This window comes from Mobula birostris, chromosome 7, assembly GCF_030028105.1.
Source record: "Mobula birostris isolate sMobBir1 chromosome 7, sMobBir1.hap1, whole genome shotgun sequence".
NCBI lineage: Eukaryota > Metazoa > Chordata > Chondrichthyes > Myliobatiformes > Myliobatidae > Mobula > Mobula birostris.
In genome coordinates, this window is record NC_092376.1 from 41,299,415 (window position 1) to 41,314,803 (window position 15,389).

The 15,389-nt window shown below is 41.3% G+C and overlaps 1 protein-coding gene across 2 annotated transcripts in view; it reads right to left on the minus strand.

Moving 5' to 3' along the window:
* Positions 1 to 15,165, minus strand: part of pan3 (poly(A) specific ribonuclease subunit PAN3) — a 110,114-nt gene extending 94,949 nt beyond the window's left edge. For both annotated transcript variants that reach the window (XR_011886566.1, XM_072262976.1), the window contains exons 1-2: positions 14,360 to 15,165; positions 10,246 to 10,364 (exon numbers count right to left, since the gene is read on the minus strand). Coding sequence is in view for 1 of the 2 variants with exons in the window: in XM_072262976.1 (XP_072119077.1) it covers positions 10,246 to 10,364; positions 14,360 to 14,741 (501 nt within the window). In the remaining variant the exon portion in view is untranslated. The remainder of the gene's footprint in view (positions 1 to 10,245; positions 10,365 to 14,359) is intronic.
* Between the last annotated feature and the right edge of the window lie 224 nt (positions 15,166 to 15,389).

Sequence of the window (15,389 nt, forward strand, 5' to 3'; positions counted from 1 at the left end):
GACCTCGCCTGGCTGGTGGTCAGAGGGGCCCTCCCCTTCAGATCCCTCTTGTATGCCCGGCACGTCGTCTCCACACCCCACTGCCCACGGGAGGACTGCAATGAGGAGAAGTCTGTGACCCACCCCTTTGCACACTGTGAGTTCGCAGAGCAGGTGTGGAGGAAGATGGATGGGCTAGTGTCACGTTTCATCCCCAGCAGCTGCATAACAGAGGACTCTCTGATCTACGGGCTGTTCCCGGGGATGCACACAGAGACCAACATCCAGTGCTGCCGGCAGATCAACGCTCTTTGGTCAGCCCGAAACTTGATGATCTACCAGCACATGGAGATGTCTGTGGCAGAATGCTGCCGACTGGCACATTCTCAGCTGCAGTAGTATGTGCTGAGGGGCGTGCTGAAACTTGGTGCCGCCACCGCAAGGGCCCGGTGGGGAAGGACCACAGTTTAGGGTTCTTCTCCCGTGGGAGTGGGAGGGGTCAGGTGGCAGGGAGTATACCCCTCAACAATGGTGTGGGAAGGTGAACCAACAGAGTGCCATGTGAGTGGCCAAAAGTATGGATATTTACAGACCGTAAGGGAAACATATGTAAAGGATTAAGAGTCATTGAATGGTTTATTGTATATAATTTTACTTTTGAATAAAGTATAATAAAAAAAAGACCTTCTCCATAAGTGGCCTGATGGGAAATCATTGCAGCATGCAAGACGGGCAAGAGCAGCTCACTTTAATAATCCAGCTCCAGGTTTAAAAATGCTGTGGCAGAGGCTGGACAAATGCTATGGTTCTCCAAAGGCAATCAAAGAACTTCGCTCCAGCAGACAAGATTTTCCAAAGCTCTTACACAAAGAACTGCGGAAACCACTGGAGCTTGCAGATCTGTTGCTAGAATGTCAAACTGCAAAAAAAAAAAAGGTTACCTACTAGAACTGAGTTTTTTTTTAGATACAGCGAGAGGAATAAACCTTACAGTGGAGAAACTACTGAACATTAAGCAACAGCAGCAGATAACTGAAAAGTTCAAGAATAAAAAGAAACATGCCTCCTATCAGCCATTTTCATTCTTCGTGGCACTTGTCTGCTGTCACACAGAAATGTGAAATGACCTTAGCTTTATGCTCTCAACTTCCAGTAACACATCAAAGAGAGGTCTCCAGCAGAAACATGGAAAACCAGAACGCCTATTACAGTCAGCAAAACTGAAGTGGAAAACTTTCTCATGAACCCCAATAGACAATGCCCTGTTCATAAGAAACCTTACCACTTAAGTAAATGCAGAGGATTCGGAGAAAAGTTGGATGTAGACCGGAGACGGTTTCTGAAGGAGCACTCAATATGTTTCAAGTGTTGCGCTTCAACACACCAAGGAAAAGATTGAAGTGCTATCATTCACTTCACTGAGTACAACAGGGACCAGCACGTATCAGCACCTCATACAGGGCCAACACCTTGGACTGTTCTTGGTTCCAGCACACCTACAACACAGTATGGTTGGAGCCAGCTAAGCATCCATCAGATGTAGCTACTTCCTCATGCACAGAGGTACGCAGAAAAGGCTTCCACGGTAAACTCTGCTCTAAAATACATAGTCAACATATGCCCACAAGGACATCCTGAGCAAAAGATAAGGCAAATGTGGTATTAGATGATCAGAGCAATGCATCATTGGCAAAATCAACATTCTTGGCTACATCACCACCTGGTATGGGGATGGAGGGGCGGGTGCTACTGCACAAGATTGAAGTAAGTTGCAGAAACTTGTAAGATTAAATCAGCTCCATCGTGGGTACTAGCCTCGGTAAAAATCAAAGACATTTTCAAGGAGTGGTGTCTTAGGAAGGCAGCATCCATCATCCCGGACATGCACTCTTCTCATTGTTATCATCGGGAAGGAGGCACAGAAGCCTGAAGGGGCACACGCAGCAATTCATCCCCTTTGCCATCTGATTCCTAAGTAGACACTGAACCCATGTGCACCACCTCACTACTTATTTGTGTTTTTGCACTAATTTTAATTTAAATATATTTCATTGTACTGCTGCTGTAAAGTTAACTGATTTCATGACATATGCCAGTGATATTAAATCTAATTCTGATTCAAAGTTTGTTTCCTCATACACTCTAAAGACACGTCCTGGAACATCAGAATTTGCCGAAAGAGCCATGGATTTGTCATGGAGTCAATAGCAGGAGTGATTGCTTACCCTTGCAAACTTCCATTGAGTGCAACCATATTCCCAACAGGAATGAAATCCCAACTCCTACAGTTGCGTGTGGCCATGACCATCTTAGGCCATACAGTACTGTGCAAAAGTCGTAAGCACATGTAAAAAAAAAAATTCTATAAAGCGAAGATGCGTTCAAAAATAATAAAATGAAATGTTTCTCAATATCAAAAAATTTACTGTAAAGCAGTAAACAGAAAAAAATAAATCAAATCAATATTTGGTGTGACCAGCCTTTGCGTTTAAACCAGTATCAACTCTCTTAGGTACACTGTCTTGAAGTTTTATAAGAAAAAAAATTCGGCGGGTAGATTGTTTCCAGCATCAAGGAATCTCTCCAGGTCATCCCAGACAGCCTCGATGATGTTGAGATTAGGGCTCTGTGAAGGCCATACCATCTCAAACCACAAAAAATCTAGGGTGCCTAAGACTTTTTCCACAGTACTGTAGCTGAGAAGATCCTCCCACTTGACCCTTCTGCTGAGACTCTCCTCTGGCTTGCAGGAACACCATCCATGCACATAACGTACATGAATAACGCAACAGTCAACATAATGCACATTATGCCCAACGACTGGATCTGGGTGGGTCATACTGGGTCATATTGAGATACAGCAGCAGTAAGGCAAAGCACCATATATAGATTACAGAGGACGAGGTATCTACTGTCTTGAGGAAAATTAGGGTGGATAAATACCCAGGGCCTGGTAAGGAGTTCTCCTGGTCCCTGTGGAAGGCCAGTGTAGAAATTAAAGGGGCATTAGAAGAGATATTTAAACTGTCCTTAGGAATGGGTGAGGTACCAGAGGATTAGGTGATAGCTAAAGTTCTTCCATTGTTTAATAAAAGGCCCCAAGAATAAGCCAGGAAAGTATAGGCTTGTGAGCCTGACATCAATAATGGACAAGTTACTGGAACGTATTCTAAGGGACTGGATATCTAAGTATTTGGATAGACAGGAACTGATTAGGGAAAGTGAACAGGGCTTTGTGCATGGTAGGACATGTCTAACTAATCTTACAGTTTTTCGAGGAAGTTACCAGGAAAACTGATGAAGGCAAAGCAGTGGATGTTACCCACATGAACTTCAGCAATGCATTTGACAAGGTCCCGCATGGGAGGCTGATCAAGAAAATTCTGTCACTTGCCATTCAACATGAGGTAGTAAATTAGATCAGACATTGATTTCGTGGGAGAAGCCAGAGTGGTAGTTGATGGTTGCCTCTCTGCCTGAAGGTCTGTGCCTAATTGTATGCTCTGGGGATCAGTGCTGTTTCCATTGTTGTTTGTCATCCACATCAATGATTTGGGTAATAATGTGGTAAACTGGATCAGCAAATTTGCAGATGACAGAAGATTAGCAGTATAGTAGATAGCGAGGAAAACTATGAAAGCTTACAGCAGGAGCTGGACCAACTGGAAAAATGGACTGAAAAATGGCAGATGAAATATAATGCAGACAACTGTGAGGTGTTGCACTTTGGGAGGACAAACCAGGGTAGGACACACACAGTTAGCAGTAGGGCACTGAGGAGCGTGCCAGAACAGAGGGATCTGGGAATATAGATCTACAATTTGTTGAAAATGTGTCACAGGTAGATAGGGTCGTGAAGAAGTTTTTGGCACACAGGCCTTAGTAAATCAAAGTAATGAGTTAAGGAGTTGGGATGTTACGATCAAGTTGTATAAGACACTAGTGAGGCCAAATTTGGAGTACTGCATGCTGTTTTGGTCACCTACCTACAGGAAAGACATCCATAAGATTAAAAGAGTACAGAAAAAATTTACACTGATATTGCTGGGACTTGAGGACCTGAGTTATAGGAAAAGGTTGAATATATTAGATCTTTATTCTCTAGACCGAGAGGAAATTTGATAGAGGTATACAGAATTTTGAGAGGTATAGATAGGGTAAATGAAAACTAGCTTTTTCCACTGAGGTTGGGAAATACTAGAAGAGGTTCTGGGTTAAGTGTGAAAGGCAAAACATTTAAGAGGAACAAGAGGAGAGATTTCTTCACTAAGAGTGTGGAATGAACTACCAGCGTAAGTGGTGGATGTGGATTCAATTTCAACATTTAAGAGAAATTCGGGTTGGTACATGAACGGGAGGAGTACGGGAGGTTATGTCGCAGGTGCAAGTCAATTTGACTATTAGGGCCAAAGGGCCCGCTTCTGTGCCATAGTGTTAGATAACTGTGTGACTATTACCTCCTCCTCTTCTCCTCACCTCCCATTATTTCCCACCAGTTCTCCTCCCCCCACTTCTCTTTCTTCCATGGTCCACTCTTACACTCCCTTAACCATCCCTATTCTTCAGCCCTTCACCTCTTCTATCACCTCCCAGCTTCTCACTTCATCACCCTCTCCCTACCCTAACCACCCACCTTCCCCCACACCTAGCCGCACATGCCACCTGCCAGCTTGTTCTGCTTTTCCTCCACCCACCTTCATATTCCAGTTTCTTCTCCCTTCCTTTGCAGTCCTGATAAAAGGAGTCAGCCCAAAACATCGATTATTTATTCCCCTCCACAGATGCTACCTGATCTGCAGAGTTCCTCCAGCACCTTGTGTGTTCCTCTAGGTTTCCAGCATCTGTGTTTATCCTCTATTTTGGCAATGATCTTTATCTTTATACACTGAAGCATTGCATGACATTTTTATTACTCTTTGTAGATAAAATGAGAATTGCTTTACTTGTATGATAACGAATTCAATCTGAACTCATCATCTATTTAATAAGTGAGAGCACATAGTCACTGCAACTGTTAATAAATAATATCATAGAAGGAAAAGAATTGGCAGCCATATAATTCACTAGATGTCAAAGCTGGGTGTTCAACTGAAGCTGACATGTTCTCTGATCCCATCTGTTGTCATTTTTCTGTGGCCCAATAAAATGCCTCTTCAATTCTTCAATTATCTTTCTCCCTTATTAGCAACTTGTGTCTAAACAACCTTTTACACACAATTATTTTTTCCACTTTATCCTGCAACTTTTGCGATTACCTTGTCCATGCAGAACTGATAACAGATGATGTTAACTATTAATCTTTCCATGACCTGTCTTGAAGAAATCTACAAAAATCCCTTTAATCAATTTTCTCAGCTTTTCGCAACATACAAACTCGCACTGTTAATGTTGCTATTAGCAATCTTGCTATTTGGGGTGTAAAATAGTAATCTGTGTAATATAATGCTTCTAATATCACAAAAAATCCAACTTCACAGGGCTGCTACTTAGATACAATTTGATACTATGTATATAGAAAGTAAGCAAAGGTTTGGTCAGAGGATTAACTTGAGAGGTAGAGGGCTTGAGAAGAAAAAATTAGAGCCAATTCAGCTGCAGATACATCCACCAAAGTGATAAAATAATGAGTGCAAAAAGACAGAACGCAGATTTTAAAAAGCTTAAGAGGTTGGAGAAGGCCCACAGAAATTCACCCATTACAGAATTTACAAATCACTAACTAAAAACCTGAAATAGAAAATAAAACTCACTCTCTGTGGAAAAAAGGTAAACAGGTTTTTGTCCCAATTTGCATTTATAGACACTTGCGCAGATGACACAGCTAAGCCTAATAGAAAATTGCAATATGAACTGTTTTCTACAAATGCAAAACCCTAGTAAAAGGCAAGTGGCCTGTTATCAAACTTTGGATTAATCAACATCTTGGACAAAATTAAAACACTTAATTAGTTCTTAATTGAGTGTTCCTTTAAATAAAACCTGGATTTTCCTTTTGAAAACTTCATTTTTTTTTTGAATTATCTCTATCTGAATCTTGTTCTCTCAATTAATCATTATTTCAATATAGTTCAATACATATAAAATTTACTTTCTGATAACTTATGCTGTTCTGTGAACTCTAACATTATCACATTCTACTATCCACATTAATTTTTGATATTTGTGATCAATACTTCTCATGTCTAAAAACACAGGAGACAGCTGGCAGGAATAGGACCAGTCAGCCATTTGAGTTCCATCATTCAATACAATTATGGCTGATTTGCTACAGGCATAATCTCCTCCCTGGAGCTAGTTCCACGTGGTCCTCAATTCACCAAACTTTTATCAACTTCCACCTTAAATACGCTCAACATTGTCAGGTCTTTGAGAGTTTCGGGCTTGATCGTCTTTAGTAATGCCTCTACTTTTTTTTGGGACAAATTGATGGAGATGAGAGTATAAATTAGGCAATGGTCAGTCCAGCAGTCATCGACACTGTCAATGTGCAGGTGGTGCAGACATCATGGTCCCTCACTCAGGAAATGATAAACTTTAACAGCTATGGAGCTTGCTCAAAGAGTGCAGGGCATCTTGTTCAGTCAGAGAGAGCATAAGCTGTCATGACAAAGTGTTTGTAATGACAAGGCCATACTCTAAGCACTTCATCAAGAGAAAAGCTTTGTTGGAGTTGCCTCTATTCCATCTTTGCTGATCACACCAAGCATTGCTGCACAGATATTAATGCTGACACGTGACCTCCTCCCAGGTCCACGCCTCAGGCTGTACATCTAGCCCCACTCCTAGTACTGATTTGGCTGTACTACACATATTATGACAATTCTGGAACTCATATTTAGAATGAGAAGTGAGAAGTAGTAATATGAAAGAAAACTGTAAAAAGTTCTCAAAATGTTTTTTGTTAAAAGAGAGAAAACAAAGCAAGACAAATGGACGCTTTTTTATAGGAATGATGAAACAAAGGCCTCGTTCTATATGATTTACTTAATCTATGAAAATATAGCATAAATGTTTATGACAGCACAGCCAATTTTAAAAAGCCCTTTATGCTACACTCCATGCTCTTGCCTTCTTCCCATCTATTACTGCAATTAATTAGTACCAGGGGAAGTCAACAAAAAAAGGGATATGGTGATATGCAAGCAACATCAAGTGGGGTTAGAGCATAATTGGGAAAGTTAATGATATTAAGCTTGAAGCATGGAAGATAGGATATTGCGCATAGGTACATTGCATATATTATAGAACTTGGAGGTAACAAAGTTTACATCACAGATAGCCTGAACCAAGGGAGAGAGAGGAAAAAAAAGTGTCAAATTGCCACCATAATCTAAAGATACTTACTTAGATGTTATTTACTTGGATTTCCAGAAGCAATTCAATAAGGTGTCACATAAAAATCTTATAAGGATGCATAGAGTTGGGGGTGATGTATTAGCACAGATACAGGATTGCTTAATTAATAGAAAGCAGAGAGTTGGGATACATGGGTGTTACTCTGGCTGGCAATCAGTGGTGAGCGGTGTGCTGCAGGGTTTGGTGCTGGGCCCTCAACTGTTCACAATATACGTTAACGATCTGGAAGAGGGGACTGAGTAGTTTGCTGATGACACTAAATTGAGTGGAAAATCAAATTGTGCAGAAGATACAGTGAGTCTGCAGAGAGATTTAGATAGGCTAAGTGAATGGGCAAGGGTCTGGCAGAGGGAATAGGAAGTTGGTAAATGTGAGGTCATCCACTTTGGAAGGAAAAATGGAAAAGCAGATTATTATTTAAATAGTAAAAAATTGCAGCGACTTTGGAGTGCTTGTGCATGAATCATTAAAGGTTGGTTTGCTGGTGCAGCAGATTTTCAAGAAGGCAAATGGAATGTCCAGAGGAATTGAAGTAAAGAGCAGGAAGGTTATGCTCCAACGATACAGGGTACTGGTGAGGCTGCATCTAGAGTACTGCGTGCAGTTCTGATCTCCTTAGTTGAGGAAGGATATACTGGCTTTGAAGGCAGTGCAAAGGAGGTTTACCAGGTTGATTCCAGAGATGAGGGGTTTACACTATGAGGAGAGATTGAATCACATGGGACTGTACCCACTGACAGCAGATCTTATAGAAACATAAAATTATGAAAGGGATAGATAAGAGAGAGGCAGGAAAGTTGTTTCCACCGGTAGGTGAGACTAGAACTAGGGGACATAGCCTCAAGATTCGGGGGAGTAGATTTACAATGGAGAGGAGGAGAAACTGCTTTTCCCAGAAATTGGTGAATCTGTGGAATTCTCTGCCCAATAAAGCAGTGGAGGCTACCTAAGTAAATATATTTAAGACAAGTTAGATTTTTGCATTGTTGGGGAATTAAGGGTTATGGGAAAAAGGCAGGTAGGTGGAGATGAGTCCATAGCCAGATCAGCCATGATTATATTGAAGGCGGAGCAGGCTTGACGGGCCACATGGCCTATTCCTGTTCCTATTTCTTGTGTTCTAATGTTCTAAGCACCCAGAAAAAAACTAAAATTTGTGATTATCCCACCATTTCCATTCTGATTTTTCAATACAGTGGATTCCGATTAATTGGAATTATTGGAACCAGTACGCTATGCCCTACTTAGCCGAAGTTTCATGGAAATAGTTAAAAGGGTATTAAAAAAAAAGACAAACTACTGTTTAACTAAGTAACAAACTATGTAGTTAAATGAAACAGAACAAATTAGAACACATCAATACTACTACCTACCATAAAACTGTATTTGTTCCTAATAGTTATCAATGTGGACTTCATCCAGTGTACACTGCTGTGTATGCGGTGTGCAGGGAGGGGTAGCATCTCTGCCTTGTCATGTCCATTCTGACTCACTGTTGGGCACAACTCTGGCTCCAAGTAGCTGTTTACACGCGACAGTGGCCACACCCCGGTACACTGCTTCGACAGGCATAGAAGGGAGACAAAGGGTCTCATACCCCAGTGAAATGGGGACATTCCTGTCCTTGCACGTGAAATGAGCTCTGGCAGATGAGATCAACAGTGAAATCTAATGGCAAGGGAGCGGCTCTGCAACATTTTGTGGACAGTGAAGGGAATGACAAGGTAATAAACTGCAACCAAGGAAGAGCCTAGCTTGTGATGACAACTCATACCATTGGACCCAGAGTCCTGAAGTCAAGAGCAGTAGTCCCCAACCTCTGAGCTGCGGACCGATACACTGCCGTGAAGAATGCAGTGGTGTAGTGGTAGTCAGACCGCACCTGGCACATCTTTAAGAAAAAAGCCAAAATAAACAAGCTAATTAATTAGGTGCCAGCCGGCACGTAAATGTCCAACATTTCCGACAAATGGGCAGCACCTAATTAATTAGCTTGTTTATTTCGGCTTTTTTCTTAAAGATGTGCTGGGTGCGTTCCAACTACCGCTGCACCACTGCATTCTTCGCGGCAATGTATCGGTCCGCGACCCAAAGGTTAAGGACCACTGGTCAAGAGAATGGAACTGTCCCACTGCAACAGTTTTTATACTTTAAAAACTCTCCCACACAGGTTTCACTGTCATTCTTAGATATGACAGACAGCCAACATGCTGCTGTGTTCTTTTGATTGACTGTAGATGTACAAAATTAGCACAGACATCTACTGGAGATAATGGACTGCCTTCATACAATGCTTTTGATAAATGTATCCTCCAAATCTTCATTTTCATTGTAACATTCAAGGTGATTGCTGATTCCTTCAAGTTCTTCATAGCTCTCAACCTGAAGTAGTGAAATCACTTCATTTTCACTCCTGACCATTTCTGGTATCTCCAAGCCTGAATGCTTGAAACCACACTGAGCAAACAATTCTAAATTGCCTTACTGCTTATTTCTCATTATCAGTGCAACAATCACTGCTTTTTGAACATAAACAAATACAACTGACTATTTAAAAACCATTCGCTCTAAGCACAGTGGAGTGTCTAACGGTCACTCAAGTTCATGCAACTGCACTACCTAGAAATTGTTCAACAAAAGTCTCCTGTCCCAATTAAGCAGCAAGTTATGACCCATACAGAGGGAATCCCAACTGTCTTCTCAATTAGCTTTTGTTATTTAAGAGTTGTCCTAAAATCTCATCCCAACAATAGTGTCTATTTTTCTTTGCAGGTATACACAAAATATTTCCAACAACTACAATACCATTTGCTATCACAAGAAACCTCTCCAATCCACACACATTCAGTACAATATTTGGACTACTTATTTGTATTGAAAATTATTTTCAAAGTGATAAATTTATAATACCTGAATCAAAGGGTACTTTGGCTCAGCTGGCCCTCCTCCAAAGCCATTGACCCCAATAAAGCTGCTGCTGAAGTACGAGTTGGTGAGGTTATCTGGTATTGTTGTATCCATTCCTGGAACTGAAAAATAAGAAAATTTGTTTCAATGATTACTTTGTAACTTCAATATCATATATGAAAGGCAATTTTTCTTTTTTCCTTCTTGGGATGTGGGCAATATTAATATTCATTTCTCATCCTCAAACCTAGTAAGCATGTTATTATTGTAAACATACTAATTTTGTTTTTCTAAAACAAACATCACACTGCATGTATGGAGCCAACTATAGACCTGATATGGAAGGGACAACAATTCCCCTACTGTGAACATATGCTTTTAATCAATTTGGCACCATCACACAAGTAACCAGATTTACTAAATACAAAACTCGCAATTTCCCAGTATCATGACTGCTACAACACCTTAAAGTGATAAGATATTTGCAAAACAAAAGCACATTAACATTCATTGTCATTGGAATAAATTCATATGGGTTAACCCATCTCCAGCAAGGTAGCTGGTACAGAAACTAAATTATCATAAGTGGTCCAGAGGCCTCGGCTCACAACCCAGAATTCAAACCCCACTGTGGCAGCTAGGAAATTTAAGTTTAGAGTTAAACTTAAATCTGGCATGAGAAGAAAAATACAATCCCTAATCAAAAGTACAATCACCATAAGCATACTGAATTGTTATAACTGTCCTGATGAAGGGTCTCACCCTGAAGCATCCACTATTTACTCATTTCCAGAGATGCTACCTGACCTGCTGAGTTGCTCCAGCTTTTTGTATGTGTTACTCCAGATGGTTGTAAAAACTCCTACCTGTCTGATGTCTTTCAGGAGAGGAAATATCTGCTGTCACTTGATCTGGCTTGTATGTGACTCCACGCCCACTAATGTAGTTAACTCTTAAAATGCCATTTAATAAGATTTACAAAACCACCCAATTCAAGTCACTAGCGACACTCAGATTCTGAAAAATGAATAAATAATTGGAAAATGTTGCCAGCTTTTGCTAAATTCCATACTTTCTTGGAAAGTATAGATAATTTGTTACCCCAATATACAAATAATTTGGAATATTATGTCTAGCTTTAGTCACTTTGCCATAGAAGGATGCCATTAAACTGGAAAGAGCGCAGAGATTTAGGAGGATGTGAGTGCAGGACTTGAAGGACCAAGTTATGAAGAGTGGTTGAGCAGATTGGAACTATATTCACTAGACCATAGGAGAATCAGTGGTTAACTTATAGAGATGTATATATTTTTTTAAAAACGGGGCACAGGTAAGATGAATGTACATAGACTATGTCCCTGGATTGGGGGGAATTCAGATCTAGAAACTATAGGTTTAAAGTGGAGAGTTTTAACAGGAACCAGAGGGGTAAAATTTTCACCCAGAAGGCTGGTTAACATGTAGAATAAGCGGCCAGAGAAAGTGTTTGAGGCAAGCATATTAACAACATTTGGAAGGTACTTGGATAGGAAAGGCTTAGAAAGGGATAGGGACCAAACGCAGAGAAAGGGGAGATTAGGAATCTCAGTTAACCAGTTGGTCTGAAGGGCCTGTTTCCATGCTGTATGATTCTATAGCAATCACACAGAAGCACATATTCAACTAGATACTAGGATTTTATTGTACTACAGTTTATCACTCATACCAACAATAAGAGAAAGACAACTCAGATTCCTAGGACACATCATGCGGAAAGATGAACTAGAAAAACTCATGCTCTCTGGAAAGATTGAGGGGAGTAAACCCAGAGGAAGACCTCGGCTTATGTACATCAAAAACATCGAGGAAATGGAAGTCATCCAAAAAACAAAGGATAGGTCTACATGGAAAACCACGGTCACCAAGTTCCACATCGGATATGGTGCCTAGACAGACAGACAGGTTACAATCACAGCAATGGCCCATCTGACCCAACAAATTCATATTGGTGCATTTAGACGATTTGACCTTCCTTCATATTTACTTCATGTCACCAAATTAACATTTTATTTTTTCCTTCTTTTATGAATTGAGCTTTACCTTAAATTCATCAATGCAATTTGCCTCATTCACACCCTGCAGACTCCAGATGAAGACTTCTGTCCTAAATTTCTGACGTTGATTCATTATTAGTATATAACCTTTATTGATCCTAGTTCCAGCACTGTCATTAAGGCACAATATTTCAGTTTTTAAATATATCAAAGCCCTTTCATACTCTTGAAGACCTACTTCAGTTGTAATGCAGTCCTCTATTCGTAAAAAAACACTATGCGTTTAATATACCACTACAGGTATACACTTTCAAGTCTAATATATCATCTTGGAATGTTAAATTTTATTTAGTAAAGTAGAAATCAGTCCAAATTCAGACTGCACACAATCCTTTTCAAGATAAGCTTAACTTTATTTTCAGTCTCTTGAACAGCATGAAAACAGCACCATTGCCCTATCGAGCCCACATCAACCATCGGTTGGACATTAATAATTTTTTTTTCTGTATTGTCTTCAACTCCCTCCTAGCTTCTACCACTCACTTACACATTAGGTGCAATTTACATTGGCTAATTAATCTACCAACCCCTACATCTTTAGGATGCAAATGAAAATTAAGCACTCAGAGGAAACCCACATGGTCAAAAAGGGGACATGCAAACTTCACACAGACAGCACCTGAGAACAAGAGTGAATCCACCTCAGTCACTGAGAGTTAGTGTCACCATGATGTCAAGGGTATCTCTTAAGAAACACTTCATCTGTTTCCCCAAGAGAATTATTTATTGGCACATTTGATTTGCATTCCATCCAAGCCTTTAACAGATGAAACAAAAGGAAGAAAGTTCCTGAAAAACCCAGAGGAAGAAACTTCTACAAGGACTCAGTGAGAATGCCATCTGGTCTACTTTGTTCAATTCCAAGCAATGTACTTAAAAATCAAAACAGTTCCACACTTCTGAGGAATCACAAGAGATTTACCAAGTTTAACCCTTTAAAACAACAAGGACAGATCAAGTGTTTGATAGAGTAGCTTCCATGATCTGATAACCCAGAACATACACCATACTCAAAAGTAGAACCAGGCAGAGTGAAATTAGGAAACATTTCTTACTTCCCAGCCCCAAACAAGACTAAGAAAAGATGCAATATGAATACAGCAAAGCAAACAAAAGATGAAAAGGTTACTCTGTACTTTCATTCCAGGTATCTAAGCCACTTCCAATTCAAGTAATGTACAAACTGCAGCTTTATTTATTCTATTTGCAACTACATATTAACTTATTTAAAGTTTTGTTTGCATTTTAACTGATTGCAAGTGAATTATCTCCACCCAAAATGTCGCCAGATCTGTATAAAAATATTTTAAATGATAAAATCTAATATAAATAAAATACACCAATACTTGCAACTGCAATATTTTGTGTAAACCAACATCAGCGGCTAACCCATCCCTATCCCAGCCACTAGCACACTTGTAACCTTCATTGCAAATGACACACGATCAAAACCAAGTAGATTTTTGATCATCCCCACTAATATTCCTTGGCTTAATCTCTATTTCCACTTGTCTCAAGAAAACAATGTGCACATTTACGTTTATAATCTACAGCAGTTTTATCAATCTGGCAGATTAATCTACCTATTCCTGATGACTTGTATCTAATCCGTATGCTACATCCATTAATTTTTACTATACATATATAGTTAAAGCATGATCGTAACAAACATACTAAAAACAGTTTGAATTTTACTTGTCACTTTGACTATTAGATCAAGTAGGCCGATCTCTCAGAAAATAGGCATTCCTCGACCCAACAAAAATGTATAGTCACTCCGAAAACATTCTTTATTGGCAAGATCGGCCAGAATAGCTGTACTCCCGGTTTTTTTTTGTTTTAAGAGCCTTCTTTTCCGGGTCAAATTGACAAGCGTAAACCGCCGTTTCCTTTCTAGGAGCTGGTTTTCTTTAAAAAAAGGAAGCCAACTTTATTTGTATCTTGCGACAGCATCTCCTTTGGGCCGCGGGTATTTTGCGGACTGGTTTTAATAAATAATTGAAATATATGCACAACACACTCACTGGTGAGAAGCTGCCCGGGTTCCACCAAGCTGCTGATCTCGTTTTTCTTGAGCCCTCCGTGGGGGAATCCGCCTCCGCCTGCTGCTGTTATCCCGCCACCACTAACAGCCCCTCCACAGCCGCTAACGGAGGCGACACCTCCAGCAGCTCCTCCCCCGCCGCCACCTCCGACCGCCGCCGTCGCCGCGACCGCCCCGACTCCCAGTCCCGGGTGGTTGTTATTGACGACAAGACCGAGGCTCGCGGAAGCGCCGCCATTGTTGGGATCCTCGTGCAGGAATTGACATTCGTCGCCGTAGAAACAGGTCTTGTCCTTGGCATAGTAACGACAGTACTTCACCTTGCAGCCCACGCTCTGCAGCCCGCCACCGCCGCTGTTCATGGCAGGCGGGGACGGGAAAAGACTGGAGAAAGCCACCTCAGCGGCGGAGAAGGCGGCGATGGGCAGCGGGGCGCACAGCTGCAGTTCCAGGTCCGCGTCCGGCCGTGCTGCTCCTCCCACAATTCAAATCCGGTGCCGCGGCGGAGACGAGCAACATTGGAAGGAGAACGGATGGGGAGAGAACACGCATTGACAGTGCTCAGACAGGCCTGTTGCCCCCGTGCATCCGTCTCCTTCGCTCGATCGGGAAGGGAGGGAGGAGGAGGTGACGGGGTTGGGCCGAGGCTCCCAGCGGTAAAGTATTATCTCTGCCGATGGTAGGAGACACTCGGACCGCAGGTGGAAGCTTTCCTCCCCCCCTCTTTCTACCCCGGCTGAAGGCGGCCTCCTCCGAGGAGCCAGCTAGTGCCACGCTGCGCATGCGCAAACCTAACGCATTCTGGGCACCGAAGGAATCAAAACAAATTGGAGGCACGTCGTTGAGTCAGAGGAAGTAGAGGGTGGGTGGGGGTCACTCTGTTTGGGATGTCCTAAATTCGTTACACTCGGCTTCGTGTCAGTTATTGTATTTCACCGGTTCATGCCGGTGAAAAAAAAGCAGGAAGCATTATGGAAACATAATTAACAATGATTAAGGTTTAAATTTCC